Source organism: Acipenser ruthenus, chromosome 1 (genome assembly GCF_902713425.1).
Source record: "Acipenser ruthenus chromosome 1, fAciRut3.2 maternal haplotype, whole genome shotgun sequence".
Taxonomy (NCBI): Eukaryota; Metazoa; Chordata; class Actinopteri; order Acipenseriformes; family Acipenseridae; genus Acipenser; species Acipenser ruthenus.
In genome coordinates this window covers 97,764,277-97,779,832 of record NC_081189.1, presented here as the reverse complement: position 1 = coordinate 97,779,832, position 15,556 = coordinate 97,764,277, and the positions used below count along the sequence as shown (strand labels likewise).

Below are 15,556 nucleotides of genomic sequence, written 5' to 3'. Positions count from 1 at the left end.
CTCTGTTGATAAAGAAGAATATTGCATGATGATAAATATAACATAAGGATAATAAGCAAATGAATGCCATGAACCTGTAGAATGATTTGGAATTACATCATTTTCCACCACAGTACAAAAATGAAGCAAGTATAGCTGTATGCAGAATATTGCTGTAATACATTAAATGACATTGTGCTTTAACATTAGTATTGGAATTGTAGTACCATGTTAACCAATAACTAAGAAAACCAACAATGTTCCAGAGAAGCCTTATAGCTTCTTCTAGTGGAGGATGTTTCAGAATAGTAGGCATTAAGTTACCAGAGATACTTTATGGAAACAAAATAATATATTGCCACACAAAATATTACAGTATAGTATTTTTTTTTTTTTTAATATCAATATTTTTATTTCATTGTTAGTTTTATAAACATGTCTGTCTTAAAAGAAGTCATATTGGATGAATCACAGACTAATATTGATTGGGATGGCCTATTTTAGAATTTTGTTAATATGTATTCTATTTTTTTAATTTATTTTTCTTTTTTCCTCATTTGTTTTTGGATGTTTTTTGATATTTTATTGTCTATTATATTATATTATATTATTGTATAGTATATTTATTTATAATGTGAAGCGCTTTGGGATGTCTTGGCATGAAAGGTGCTATACAAAATAAATGTGATTGATTTGATTGATATTGCAGTATTTGTAGTAAATGATAGAGTGGCATATATGGGGCGCTATACAAATACATGGCACTTTGGATAATATTTTAATGTATTTTGTGTCGGTAAGGGATGGAAACCCTTACTTAGTGTGGCATAATTATATTATTTGTATGTTTAAGCTATTTCTATATTTGGTGATTCTTAAATTGTTTGCAAAAAAGCTGTGCAAAAGAGAACATGTATACATTTTAAATACTGTATTTCGGCAGGAGAAACCCCTTGAGATAAAAGCATCACCTTTACAAGAGCATCCAATGGGGGTCATAAGTAAGCAGCTGAGCAGAATCAAATAGTATATAAAAAAATTATATTATAATATACATCTTGGTCCTGAGATAATCCAACAAGAAATGTGTGCCGTGTAGCTAGATGTTATTAGTAAGTGTTGATTTACAAAAATTAGGTTCAGCAGCAGCTGGCACCTTGATTTCTGGGATGTAGAAGCGTGTGGATCTACACCAGGCTAAGCAGGTTACACAGGTAATAGGGACCTGTATATTTATTAATTTACACGAAAGTCTACCACCTTCACAGAAAAGCAACACTGCCAATTAACACATAATTAGCAGCAATAGTTTTTTTTTTCTTGATACAACATAACACTGCAGTGTTCCCACCTGTATGCTGTGATTCACATTTTCATACAATTGATTTTAATATTATAGTGTATGTCAAACTATCAAAAATATACCAATGTGGTGTATTTTACCAATGGCTGCCCCAATGTACAGTAGCTGAGGTTGTGATCATTGCATTGTCATTGAAGAATACTATGGGAAATGTATTTTAGTTTTTCAAGACTGCCTTTTGACATTTAATACATCGTTGTTATTACGCTTTATATGTTGACATAAAAGGGTCTTTAATGCACGGCTCTTGCAACACTTTATAGTCGCAGACAGTGAATAGCTCTTTTGCTGAGCTGAACAACTTGTCATGTGCAGCAACACAATAATACCGTTTCGTCATTTTGGAGCGCCCTGAAATACTTGGCGCCAAACTGGAGGGGAAAGAGTAGGTAGATGGAATCTGGCAGCGAAAAATAACAAAACAATACATTTTTACAAAGTATGGTAAGTAACAACAACAAAGTAGCAACATGCAAACGCCGGTACGACCATCATTCTCAGATGTGCGTCATAGCAGATACAGGTTAAGCAATGACAATCGTATGGATTTGAAGTGACTGGATTACTTTTAGTTACTGCAGTTTGTAGCACCAAGAATGTTAATGCAGTGATAGCCTGTTTTCCTAACAAATGCACTGTTATGCATGCGGGGGGCGGGGGAGCCAGTGATCTGTGAGCTTTCGTAACTTTTACAAACAATCGATAAAGTGGTTTGTTTTACAAGCTGCGTAGGCACGAGCTAGTGGCACCGCCTGACAGTGACGCTCAGTGGACAGCATCTGTATTATCCGTTTCATATATAAATAATAATTAAAGATCACAGTGTGTGTCCTTATTTTAATAACCAATTGCTGATACGCAATGTGTGTGTGTGTGTGTTGTTGTTGTAATTATAATGTAACATTATAATATTTGGTCAATAAAAAGTTATAGCTAATACTTTAGGGTAGATACAGTCAGAATAAATAAAATACAAACCAAAAGGCCCATATTGCACAGTTTATGGAAACACGTAAAGATATTTAGTCTAAGCTTGGGTAAGGAAAGATAAGGAAGGCGATGCAGTTCTGTTCTGACTGTGCTCGTGTCAACAGCTAGCATTTAGTGAAAACATATTTTCTGCAGGGATGAATGCAATGCAAGTCTGTACGTTTCAGTTAGATTGATTAAAGTTTATAAGGTATTGGCGATTATATGGGTAAGGTTAGAACTTCTACCTAAACGTTTATGTCATCCTAATGCACTAAGGTATTCATGTATAGTTAGAGTTATAAGATGAGGAGGGTGGAGATGATGCAGACACTGTCATTAAACAAAGCATTATAGGGACTGAAATGCATAAGGATTCCAATGGTTTCTATAGCATACAAATCCATTCCTGGTTGTACTGTGAGTTTAATAAAACACACCTGAGCTTGTTACCTACCCTACAGGCTGTGGCTAATCAAGCTTGTTTTAAAACCTGGAATGGGTGAAACTGCTATGTAATAGTTGTCATATTTACATTCCTGGTTAGGTATATTCCATGAAGTTCAACATTTGTTATTTCAGAGCCCCTGTGAAAAGGTGGAAAAATACAAGGTTCTCATTGTGACCCTTGGAAGGCCATCCTAAACAGCTTAAGCCTGATGGGTATCATGTTTTGTGGCAAAAAATGAAACATTCTGCTATAAACTTTTTTTTCCCCCAGGACATTCGGAAATTCTTTGTGGTTCAGCAGCAAAAAAAATCTGCAACCGAGCCAGCAAAGAATGGTAAAGCCAAACGTGAATATGATAGCAAGAAGAAGTCTGAGTTGCCCAAGGTTAGTTTTAGTGGTTTTACCTGAAGATACATTTCATAGGTTCTGTGTAGTTTAACAACAAAATTAAATGTAAAAACCAAACCAAAAAAACAATCCGAATTAAAGTACAGTACATTGGTGGCTGCAGGGATTTACAACATTTTATAAAGGATGTCATACATTTAGGGACCTGTGTTTCTTTCACATAGTGTAGTCCCAGGAAAATGCAAAACTGGTTTAAAACAACCCCTTGTTGTTTTAAATTATAGGGGAACAACTGTATAAAAGGAAAGCAAACCGAAAACGATTGTAATATCCAGTACGTAGGGATGCATTGTGAAGCTGTAGGTTATTAAGAATTTCCTATTAGGCCTAGTGTAAGATGTGACCTTCATGTCACATAACCGCTTTCTGTGGAATTTGGTAGTCGTTTGGTAAAGTAAATTGTTCTGTGTTGTGGATTTCAGGTGAAGAGTCTGAACAGTGATGATGGTTCTGCAAAGAAAATGAAGCAACAAGCAAACAAAAAGAAACACATTATCATTGACTCAGGTATGCTTCAGCTACGAAATGTCCAAGATCGTCCTGTGTCTGCAAAACAGAAATGAGACCACATTGTTTTACAGCAAGGCACTACACTATTTTTGAAGAAAAGTAAAACCTGTACAATCTGGCATTGCTTGGGACCGGAAAGTTGTGGATTAGACAGTGCTGGATTACAAAATTACTGTAAAAAATCTAATACTGTACCTAAAAAGGCAAAATGAAAAAACGTTGAACTTCAAAAAAACAAATGTTTTACTCTAAATACACAGTATAATCAACACAGTAATTCCTCAAGAAAATCTTTTCCTGTATTACACTGTTACTGTTCGTACTGTACCTGCATGTGGTATTTAGGCGGGCAGTCAGGATTTCTCTGCGTTGCTTAAGTAGGCATCTCATCATTTCGGAATATTTGAAATGGTTTGCCCTGTGATTTTGAATTTTTCACGTCGCTCTTTTTGTGTTGGTTTTGGTAAACATTTATCTTTGTTTGCTGTTCAACAGCTGCACAGTTCAGAATGCTGACAGCAGGTCACGTGAGTGTGTCTTGCTTTTGTTTTTTAAACTTAGAAAATAATAATCACATGACCAGGTGCCGGATAAAAATCATGCTGGATTCCAGAATAGACAGGTTCCGGATTGTAGAGGGTATCACGCCATTCATTTCAATAGGGATTTGGCCAGGACCCAGAAGTCATGCTGAATTATACAGAATGCTGGTTTGTAGAGGGGCTGGATTAGACATCTTTTACTATACCTTCAGTCTTCTTAATGGGGTCGACCGAAGTTTAGACCTTCAGGGCACAAGTGACTATTGTGTTTATCTAACCGAGTTAAGTGTTCTGGGATTTTTGTCATAAAGGGATTTATATCGAGTGTTGGACAACGAAGATTCATGGTTATATACTTCATAACTGAATTAGATTTCCTTCCTTCATTTATTTTATTGCATTGCTGTTTCCATTTACTTAGGGAAATGAAGACACGTAAGACCGTTTTTTTTTTTAAAAACGTTGTTCTAGCAAAAATGTTTTCTGACCCCAAAGTCAATGCAAGTTACAAAAACAGATTGGAGGGATCATAGCATAGTGGATAGACAATCATCTGCTTTTCTGTTTTTTGTGAACTCCTAGTGTTGGGTAATTTCTCAATCTTGCACCATTCAAAGACAAAATATGTTGCAAACTAAGTGTTTTTGAAAAGAGATACTGTGAATGAATCTGTGGAAGTCTTAAGGGGTAAATTTTACTGAAGGGCATTGGACCTATCTCTTCAAGTGCCACAGAGCACTGTATCTTTTTTGACCACACCTCAGTGTCCGTGCCGCTGGGCTGGAGATTGATTGGTTTGGATTTATCTTAAAAATGTCTACGCTTCAAATTAAGTCAGCAGCACCCAGCTTTAGTTGTTAATTTGTTTATGTACTTGATCATTGCAGATTTTGAAGAAGAAGTGCCAGTACAGAAGCACAGGAAACCCTCCAAGGAATCCCCCAAGGAATCCAAGTCTTTATCCAAACCTGCACGCCCTCCCAAAAAAGACCCTGTTGTATATGTTTCAGAAACAGGTAGGACAATCTTTATGGATTATACATTTATGAAGGCTTCTAGCTGTCTGGTTTGCTTTCTCAGTTGAGTAGAAGAGCAGAAGAGCTACAAGAGCATCCCTCTGCTGCACTAACCAGAGCAGAAGGAAGCTGTCTACTCTTCAAAGTATGCAGCCCCACACTTGAGCTAAGTGCAGGAAGTAGGGGGTGGGTTAAGCAGGTGTTAGTAAAAGTCTGAGTTTGTGCTGTTTGTTTCAAGCAGTGGTGCATGGATCAAAAATGACTTGACTTCCTTTTTTTTCTATTGACTATTAATAGGTGGTGGTGTTCAAAAAACAAATATGTTTATAAAGTATATAAGTTTATAAAAAACCACAGTCTAATTAACACAAAAGAAGGCATTAATCAAAAACGTTGTATTCTTGACATATCTAAGGAAAAGTACCAGCTTAGTCTTGGTGCATACCAACAGACAAGCTCAGCTCATTTGCCATTTTGCCTACCTTTTAAAGTGAGAACATGTGAAATACTAATATTACCCTACTATGCTCAACAGAGTTAAATGCAAAACATTATCATCATATGAGTATAGGAGGACCAAGTAAACCTGCTTGTGCTCCACACAATCCCCAATAGTGGTACCTGCAGTCCAAACAGTGGATGTTTAAGATGATTTAGGCATTTTGGAGTGGGGGACACCGATTTTAAAAATATGCTCAGTGTGAAGCTTTTTTTTTTTTTGTAGTTACTGTAGTATTACCAAAATAAATGTGAGGCAGGAATACTAGCACTTACTTTTGCTTTACTACTTTCACAGCCATGTGCAGCGTTCTAGAATAATGCTTGTTGTGTCACAACTATTTGTTACTGGAACTAAAAAAAGAGCTCTGAATGGTGCATGTCCTTTGCTTTTACCCTTAGTGGTTGTCTATTAACCACTGAAGCCCATAAAATCTATTTTATTTCCTTATTCTGCTGATAGTGTTGATAGTAAAAAAAAAAAAAAATATGTATGACAATTTCATGAACACAATGTTTTTTTTTCAGTGAGAATTTTTGGATCTAGTTGCGAGCAAGCTGCCCCTAGATAGTAATACCTATTACACCTGCTTGAGCTTAGGCCAACTGTTCTTACCCTTGCGTTGGAGTGAAAGTTAAATAATGAAGGTCATATTGATGCCATTGCCAGGTAGCATTTTAAAATGAATGTAAACTTACAGTTGAAATGGTATGAGACTAACTCAGTCTTTTTGTTTTCCAATCTGACAACATTCCATCTAGGAAGCTGCCAAAAACATATAACTAAACTTCAATGGTGTCCACAAACTGTGGCATTCAATATTTCCTGAATAGAAGGTGACTTATTATTTTCCCTTGATGAGCGCAATAGTTTCAGCTGAGGCGGCAATGTGGAGTAGTGGTTAGGGCTCTGGACTCTTGACCGGAAGGTCGTGGGTTCAATCCCAGGTGGGGGACACTGCTGCTGTAACCTTGAGCAAGGTACTTTACCTAGATTCCTCCAGTAAAAACCCAACTGTATAAATGGGTAATTGTATGTAAACAATAATGTGATATCTTGTAACAATTGTAAGTCACCCTGGATAAGGGCGTCTGCTAAGAAGTAAATAATAATAAAATAAAAACAAATAGGTCCTAGGTTCTTTCCTTCATTCCTGTAAAATCTCCCGCTCAAAAATTGAAAAACATTTCTGTTAAAAATAGACACTGTCTTGTTGACAAAGAAGTTTCTGTTCTCATTCAAGGGTAATGCAAAGCCCAAGGTACAAGGCCATAAACCTAAATTACTGCTGTTCATGTCATAAATAAAACGACATAGAGATCAGATCCAGTGTGATTTTAACTGCGAGCAACACTCATTCTTTTAAGATCTGTTTTAGAATGAGTTTATGTTTTGCATGTCTCCTCGTGGCTAGGTTGAAGAATGTGCTATCAAACACAGGGAGGCTTGATTAGTACAGTGTTTGATAATTTAGATACTCTCTGTGGTGCTAAACTTTCAAAATGGTTTAGCACCAATTTTCAAAATGATTTGCACCCCTGAGTGGTGTTATACAAAATATAAATGCAACACCTCATTGTGAAATATCGGAGTATGGTTTTCTGAAATGTTTTTGCTGCAGAAGACACCATACTGTAGCTAGGCTAGTGACCTTCATTAAAGTAACCTGGATACCCATCTCGTGCAGTACAAGCACAGATACTCCTGTTTGCTTTAAGTGTGAAATTAAGTTCTGGGTCCTTGTTCTGTGTTTGTATAACGCATTTGTTTATTTTTTATTTGTTCATTATGTCACAAATACGCAGGTGTGACAGGGCGGCTGGGCGGTGACGTCAAGGCAGAAGCAGAAACTAAAAACACTGACACCAGACACTGCAGATTCCAAACAAAAAGACGCGGCGGCGCCGTTTTATTTAAATAATACAAAAATATAAATAAAAGTTTTAAACAGAACACTTGCTCACAGAGCAAAATAAAAGTTCAAACAAAACCAAAATCTCGAACACAAAATAAAACAACACAGGTCAGGCTGGGCAACTGCTGTCACTGTTCCTGTGTTACTGTTTAACTTTTAAGTTTTGTTTTCTCTCTCCTCGCTCTCTCCGCTCTCACTCCTCATACACCTACCGCGAGGGTAGCTTTTATGCAGGTGACCATCTCCCGATTAGAAACAAAATTAATCACTTAATTCAGGAGATGGCCACCTTCTGCACAAGTTTATTAATTATTCCTGGCAGAGGACGAGCACCAATCTCGCCTCTGCCAGAACACGTTTTAAAATAAACAAAACCGCACGGCTACGCCGTCATATATAAAAGCAATAATAAATACAAAAACAATAACAAAACATACGGCGCTTCGCCGTCATACATTTTAAATAACTACAAAAACACACAACACCTCGCCGTCATACAAATACAATAATAAATCATAAAACAAAACAAATACAAAATAACAATCTGCACGGGCGGAGGGGGAAACCCTGTTCTAAAAATAAACAAATAAATAGGTACAGGGCTCCTCGCCCTGTTACATATCACCCCCCAATTTGCACAGCACACATGGTCCAACGGCTACCTCCCCACTTAGTCCCAAAGTCCCGGCTAACAGTACCGGCCCAGGAACAGGGGAAGCAAGGTGTATTCGGGGGCAGCCACGGCGGGATGTCCTCCTCCCACCCAAACAACTGTAGCATCCCGGTGGACCGCGCACAGGCCGGCTCCTCCAGCCAAGGAAATTTTGGGGCTGGTCTCCAGACCTCCCCCCCCTTCTTCATGGCCGGCAGCTCCCCTCCGTGGGGCTCCGACCACAATTTCTCCTGCTGCGAAAGTGCAGCTGGGGGAGCTGGTCTCCTGACCTCCCCCTGCTTCTTCGTGGCTGGCAGCTCCCCTTCATGGGGCTCCAGCCACATTATTTCCTGCCGCATGGCAGGACTGGTAGTGACCCCAGGAGAAGCAGAGCCCCCGGTGACCCCAGGCGAAGCAGGACCCGTGATGACCCCAGGTGAAGCAGGACCCTCAACGACCCCAGGCGACGGCAGCAGCAGCGGACCCTCGGGAGGCGAACTCGGGAGGGGAGCCCTTGGCCATGGAGGCGACAGCGGGAGCTCCACTTCTCCCTCCCTCTCCCTGTAACTGATGCGGAGCAACAGGCAGCCCCAGGCGATGCGGAGCAACAGGCAGCCCCAGGCGATGCGGAGCAACAGGCAGCCCCAGGCGATGCGGAGCAACAAGCAGCCCCAGGCGATCCAGGCGTGGCATCCCTGAGCGGAGCGGGCATGGCATCCCCGGGCGGTGCAAGGCAGGCATCCCCGGGCGGTGGCGAACTGGCATCCCCGGGCGATGCACGACAGGGCGGCAACGGACCCTATGGATCTTGTCCCGGTCCGTCCTGTCCTGAAGAGAGAGGCAGCTCCTGCTCCTCTCTCTTGGATGGTGGTGGGACCAGCAGGTATTCTACCTCTGCTGGTGGAGATGGGAGCGACACCCAGTCCTCCCACGGCGTTGGAGGTGGAACCAGCAGGTACTTTCCCTCTGCTGGCGGAGGTGGGAGCGACACACATATGTCCCAGGGCGGTTGAGGTGGCACCAGCAGGTATTCTCCCTTTGCTGGTGGAGGTGGGACCAGCAGGTATATCTCCCTCTGCTGGCGGAGGTGGGAGCGACCAACAGTCCTCCCACAGTGGTGGAGGAGGCACCAGCAGGTATTCTCCCTCTGCTGGCGGAGGTGGGAGCAACACACAGTCCTCCCACGGAGGTGGAGGCAGAACCAGCAGGAACTCTCCCTCTGCTGGTGGAGGTGGGAGCGACACACAATCTTCCCACGGAGGTGGAGATGGAACCAGCAGGTATTCTTCCTCTGCTGGCGGATACCTGGGCTGTGGATATTCGGCCTTCCCCCTCTTGGGCTGTGGACGCACCGACTCCCCCATCTTGGGCTGTGGACGCTCGGGCTCCTCCCACTCAGGCACAGGACGTTAGGGCTCCTCCTACTCCAGGTCTGTGTCACCTCTCTCCCGCTCCTAGTAGACCCAGTCAACCATCTGGGTCATCCACTCCAAGGCCTCTATGAGCCCTGGATATCCTCTGGTGATGGCTTTTTGTTGAACTTCTGGCTCCAGCCTGACGAAGTCCAAGAGGATATCCAGGTTGCTGTCCCCCAGCAGATGTCTCCCCTCTGTTTTTAGCCACAGCGGGGCGCTGGGGTCCTTCAGCCAGCTCTCATACCTCTCCATCCTTCTCTGGAGAGGTGGCCTCTGTGGAGCACTTTTCCTCCTGTAGTGCCTCACCTCAGTGAAGTGCAGGCACCACGAAGCTTCCTCCATCCTCTTTCCTCCCATTCTCCTTCTTCACTCCTTTTCTCCACAAACCTTCTTCACTCCACACGTTAGAAAAAAAACGAAAAAAAAACCTGCAGTATCCTCTTCTGCCTGCGTCCAGGAGGTGCTGGTGATCCCACCGCTGCCACCACGTGTGACAGGGCGGCTGGGCGGTGACGTCAAGGCAGAAGCAGGAACTAAAAACACTGACACCAGACACTGCAGATTCCAAACAAAAAGACGCGGCGGCGCCGTTTTATTTAAATAATACCAAAATATAAATAAAAGGTTTAAACAGAACACTTGCTCACAGAGCAAAATAAAAGTTCAAACAAAACCAAAATCTCGAACACAAAATAATACAACACAGGTCAGGCTGGGCAACTGCTGTCACTGTTCCTGTGTTACTGTTTAACTTTTAAGTTTAGTTTTCTCTCTCCTCGCTCTTTCCGCTCTCACTCCTCATACACCCACCGCGAGGGTAGCTTTTATGCAAGTGACCATCTCCCGATTAGCGACAAAATGAATCACTTAATTAATTCGGGAGATGGCCACCTTCTGCACAAGTTTATTAATTATTCCTGGCAGAGGACAAGCACCAATCTCGCCTCTGCCAGAACACGTTTTAAATAAACAAAACCGTCATATATAAATACAACAATAAATACAAAAACAATAACAAAACATACAGCGCTTTGCCGTCATACATTTTAAATAAATACAAAAACACACGGCGCCTCGTCATCATACAAATACAATAATAAATCATAAAACAAAACAATCTGCACAGGGGCGGAGGGGGAAACCCCGTTCTAAAAATAAACAAATAAATACGTACAGGGCTCCTCGCCCTGTTACAGCAGGTTATTGGACAGAAACGATTGGAACAAATGGAAATGATTAATGGTTAGATTTAAGATGCACATAGTCACACACATACTGTAGCCTACATTGCACGGCACAGATCTTACTGCTTATACTTGCTTTTCAGGGTACTTCTTATTTTAGCCCTGCCCACTTCTGGTGGCAAAAATACACATTCATACATCAGAACATACATTTTCAGTGACTGTACACAAAATGACAACTTGACCTTGCTTTTATCTAAAATCCGGAGATAAGCTTTGCAGCTCCCCATTATAGATCACTATAAGCAACACATACATATACTAAGTAAAGTTCAGAGGACAGGTCAACTGTCATATCAAACACATGAAAGATTTATGAACTTTATCATGGACCGAAGTTCATTTAAGATTAGATTTGGTTCCTGTTTACTGCTAGTGTAGTATCTGCAGGTAAGTGTACTAAGCAAGTAATGTTGCTGTGCTACCACCAATGAGGAATTTGTAAAGTGACCTTGACTTTGACTTCCCGGTTAAAATTACTGTCTGGAAACCAGCGTGATCCAGCTTGGAACAATGTAATACATTTCTTTAAAATTGTATTAAACTACACTGACTGTAAAAATAGAAAATCCCTGTTATGTGATGTGTCGCGTGAAACAATACGGGCAACAATGACGGAGAATCAGTAGGGCATCTGTGACTTCACAAGGGGCAGGATAGTAGTAGCGTCACTGACCAGTTATTCTACTGGGTGTTCCTGGAATGGCAACGTTTGCAGAAAACCATCACCAGAAAGAATTGGTTGTCGGTGGATAATGACAGATGGAGCCCACAGACGTGTGTTAAGTACAGTATTGTGACAAACAACTGATAAACTAGAGTGGGCTAATAACAGAAACCTTCAACACTGCGAAGCCCCATGTTTCCATTCGAACAATGCACTAGGAGATGCACTGGAGGCTGTTAAGGTCATTCTCTATTTTTTAGGAGATGATCAAATGGGACTAACCTGGTGGCCTTCTTTGTATCATCTAGAAAGGTTGTTTGTTTAACCCTTAGCAGTCAATTTATTCAGTGCGTGTCAGGCACGTCAGGTCCAATTTATTTTCACACTCGCAGTTTATTTTAGACACGCTGTTTAAAAGTATTTTTTACAGTAAAACAAGTTTAAAAGGCACTGCATATCAACAGGACACTCAGTACTCCTCTCCAGCCCTGCCCCACCCCTTTTTTGCTGTATTTTTCACATACCTCTGAATGCGGAAGCAGCTATCTTGTTTGTTTATGTCCGTGTTATCTCTGTGGTGCCGGGGCTATGTGTATTGCTCAGATCTACCCCTTTTCTTTCCTGGTCTCACTTGGCCATTGAATGGTTTTCTCTGCTTTTTCCAGAAAAAAAATGACTAGAGACCTGTGCTTTTACGTCTTTTTGGACAGGGTCCGACAGGACCGCAAAGGGTTAAAACAACTGAGGTGCAAGTGTGTGTTTATTTTTCTTCTGTTTAGATGAAGAAGATAACTTTGAATCCTTAAAACAGCCCCCGAAACGCAAAGAGAATGGCCTGTCTGCTTCCAGTCGTTCAGGCAGCACTGGAAGAGCAGCCGAAGTGAAACCCCCTGCTAAACCAGCTCCTCCTAAAGCAGTGACTCCAGTGAAATGCACTCCTACATCAGTGTTTGATTACTTTGGAGACAGCAGTGTGCAGAGGTCACATAAAAAGCTAGTGGCTACGACAAAGAGAAAAGCAGTAAGTAGACCCATGCTGAAATAATGAGAAAAAGTCCTGCTTTTAATGTCCATAGTCTTGGAGGTTTTTGCCATATGAAGGGCATTGTGTAGATACTGTACATGAAGCATGCTGTCCCCATGGACCCTCTTCTAAACAGCAAAGAACATTTGGGGGTAGTGGTTACAAGCTTATATTCTAAGGAAAAGGGGGTGTCCTGTATGTTTTATGTGTCCTGTACTGGTCTGGTATTTGTTTCTGTTAACATTTAAACATTTAAAGATTGTTTATCGGACACATTGAGACCTAAGCCTCATTTACAAGGGGGGCATGACAAGGGAACACAGTCAGGAGAAAAGACAAGTACATTCTATTCCATAGTTGCATGCATGTTTATACTTACTCTGCAAAAGTGCAGAGTAAGTATAAACACAAATCCATAACAAATAATACACAAGTAGAAAGTTCACTACTCATACTCACTTTACAATGGTCAAAATCATTGCCAACTTTATAAAGCACTATCTGGTCACTTTCTGAGTGCAATAAATACATGGCCTTTCAAAATGATTACTGCTCAGATTACAGATACAAGTAATGGCTCCTCTGCAGACCCGTTGTAGAATTTGTTCTTTTGGTTTTACTGAAGCCAGAACACACAGGGTGCAACATTAGAAGCACCCTACTGAAATGCTTTCTGGCAGCCCACAGGATGCACTGATGACTCCACTAATGAAGATGAGGCTATTGCCCGCCAGCTTCAGATGGATGAGGATGCAGAGGTAAGCACTGAACCGAAAATAAAAAAGGTCATAACAAAAATCTGTATCTCTAACATAGACCCCGTTCACACTGCTGGGCTGCCTCGGGTCCCCTCAGGGCCGCCGCATATTTAGGTTTGCAACCCTGTTCACATTTGTGGTTTAAGGCGCATTTGCGCGTTCACATATGTGACTGAAAAGCAGGCCTAAAATGTGTCGAATTGCTTGTTGGGAAGGATACATATAATTAAGTAATACCCCAAACATAAAAACCAAAGGTGGTTGAATGCTTGTTACTACGATTTGGCTTGCTAAATTACAAATTATTAGTATGATTTATTATGTATTACTGTTTGTCAGATAAAAGGCATATACGGAAATAATGTGGCTCTATAAATATATATTTATACTTTTATGGAACGATAGCCTGCACTCAGAATGGAAGAGCTACCGGGATATACAGTAATCCTTCATTTGTAGCAGGTGTTTCTTATTAATATTATTGTTTTCAATGCAGCATAGTAGCAATTTTATGGTATATAGTAAAAAAAAAAAAAAAAAAACTATATTATTGACTATTTTGACTTAATGTTATGGTGTGTCAACAATCTTTAATATTTGTGGATGAGAACAGTATTTTATGTGTGTGTGTCATGGATTGCTTGTGTGGTGACGTCAGACCAGGCACTGGATGACACAGAGTTGTACAGTGAATGCGCTGCTTGCACCGGTTTGTTAAATGAACAAATAAAACGTTTAAACAAAACACTGAACAAAACAAACGGCACGTTGGCCAAAATAAATAGATAGACAAAAGGACAGTGGACGAACCCCAAACAAGTGTCATGCTGGTCCTTCCAGCACGAGTAGCAATTGTTATTTTAATTTCTCTTAGTTTTTATTTCTCCACTCCCTCTCTCTCCTATTCTCCACTGCGAACACACCAACCGTGAGTGAGTGATTTGTGCATCTATAGGTACAGCTGTGCTGGGATTCAGTTGCTAATTCTTCATTCACTTGAATCCCAGCACGTGAACTAATTTGTGCAATCCCTGTGCTCACTTACTACTACATATTTTAATCTGTATGTGATGTGATTACATATCCCACATTATATCCCGTGCACCAATATATATACACCAACAATCACCCACCACATCCAACATAAAACACAAAGTCAGCACAGGGTCGGGGCACCCTGCCACAGTGTGTAAAAATAAGCAGCTAAAGGAAATGATCAGCATTTTAATGTAAAGACGCACACTTCTGTAGCTATGTATATCATTGCATGCAAAATAATGGTGGCTGAATATGCCAAGTCGCCAGCATTATCGATCATAAAACTTGTAGTTTTTATATTTATTGCTTAGTTATTAATTAACAGGAAGAAAAGGTAATTATGATAAATTAAGCTTAATTATGAATGCACTTTCTACATTTTCTCGCTCAAGTATGGGAGTGTCTACTGAGCTCTGTAACCAAATTGGTCATGTGATATGAATAGGCTACCCAAAGTCTGCTTTGTGTTCATATATAAGCAAAGGCCGGCTCTAGTCCTGCAAAAGTCCTATCTGAGCAATAATAAAAAAGGAACAATTATTGAGTTACAAAAGGTTGGAGGGTAGCTTAGCTGGAGCCTGTTTTTTTATGTGGTTAAAAGGCTTTAAATGTAATACTGTAAGCGTAGAAAACAATATGTCACACAAATCGACCTGGACAGCTTATTACCTTTGCTGCAAAAAACAGATTAATAAAACAAACCGTATAAAAGCAGTCACATTATGGCTTTATGTTGACGCATTACAAACTTATTGAATGTGATGACCTACTTTTTCATGAGTTCTTGCCTGTGCTAATGAAAGCTATACCTTTACAATAGCCAAATTTGATTACACTTTTTATTGATGTTTTTTTGAGCTAAGGTTTTATCTTGGAAAGTCTAGACAGTTACATGATGATTATTAACTTAACCTAAAAAAAAATAAATTGAGCATTTTGGTTTTTGTTTTGTCCTGCTAGCTGGAGAGACAGCTTCGTGAAGATGAGGATTTTGCAAGGACACTGGCGATTCTAGATGAGCCCCCACAATCCAAAAAGGTACAGTAAGGTGACTGCCCGGAAAGCTGAACTACTGCAACAAAGGGTATTCAGAGTTTGCACAAAGA

The 15,556-nt window shown here is 40.7% G+C and overlaps 1 protein-coding gene across 3 annotated transcripts in view; it reads left to right on the top strand.

Moving 5' to 3' along the window:
* Positions 1-1,612: 1,612 nt before the first annotated feature.
* The window catches only part of LOC117420878 (replication factor C subunit 1-like), a 31,692-nt gene continuing 17,748 nt past the window's right edge, over positions 1,613-15,556 (top strand). The window contains exons 1-7 of one of the 3 annotated variants that reach the window (XM_034034595.3): positions 1,613-1,786; positions 3,033-3,146; positions 3,593-3,677; positions 5,110-5,238; positions 12,410-12,651; positions 13,335-13,412; positions 15,411-15,488. In XM_034034595.3, coding sequence (XP_033890486.3) covers positions 1,784-1,786; positions 3,033-3,146; positions 3,593-3,677; positions 5,110-5,238; positions 12,410-12,651; positions 13,335-13,412; positions 15,411-15,488 — 729 coding nt within the window. In that variant the 5' untranslated portion in view covers positions 1,613-1,783. The remainder of the gene's footprint in view (positions 1,787-3,032; positions 3,147-3,592; positions 3,678-5,109; positions 5,239-12,409; positions 12,652-13,334; positions 13,413-15,410; positions 15,489-15,556) is intronic. The other 2 variants (XM_059032630.1, XM_059032629.1) reach the window with 2 other exon arrangements.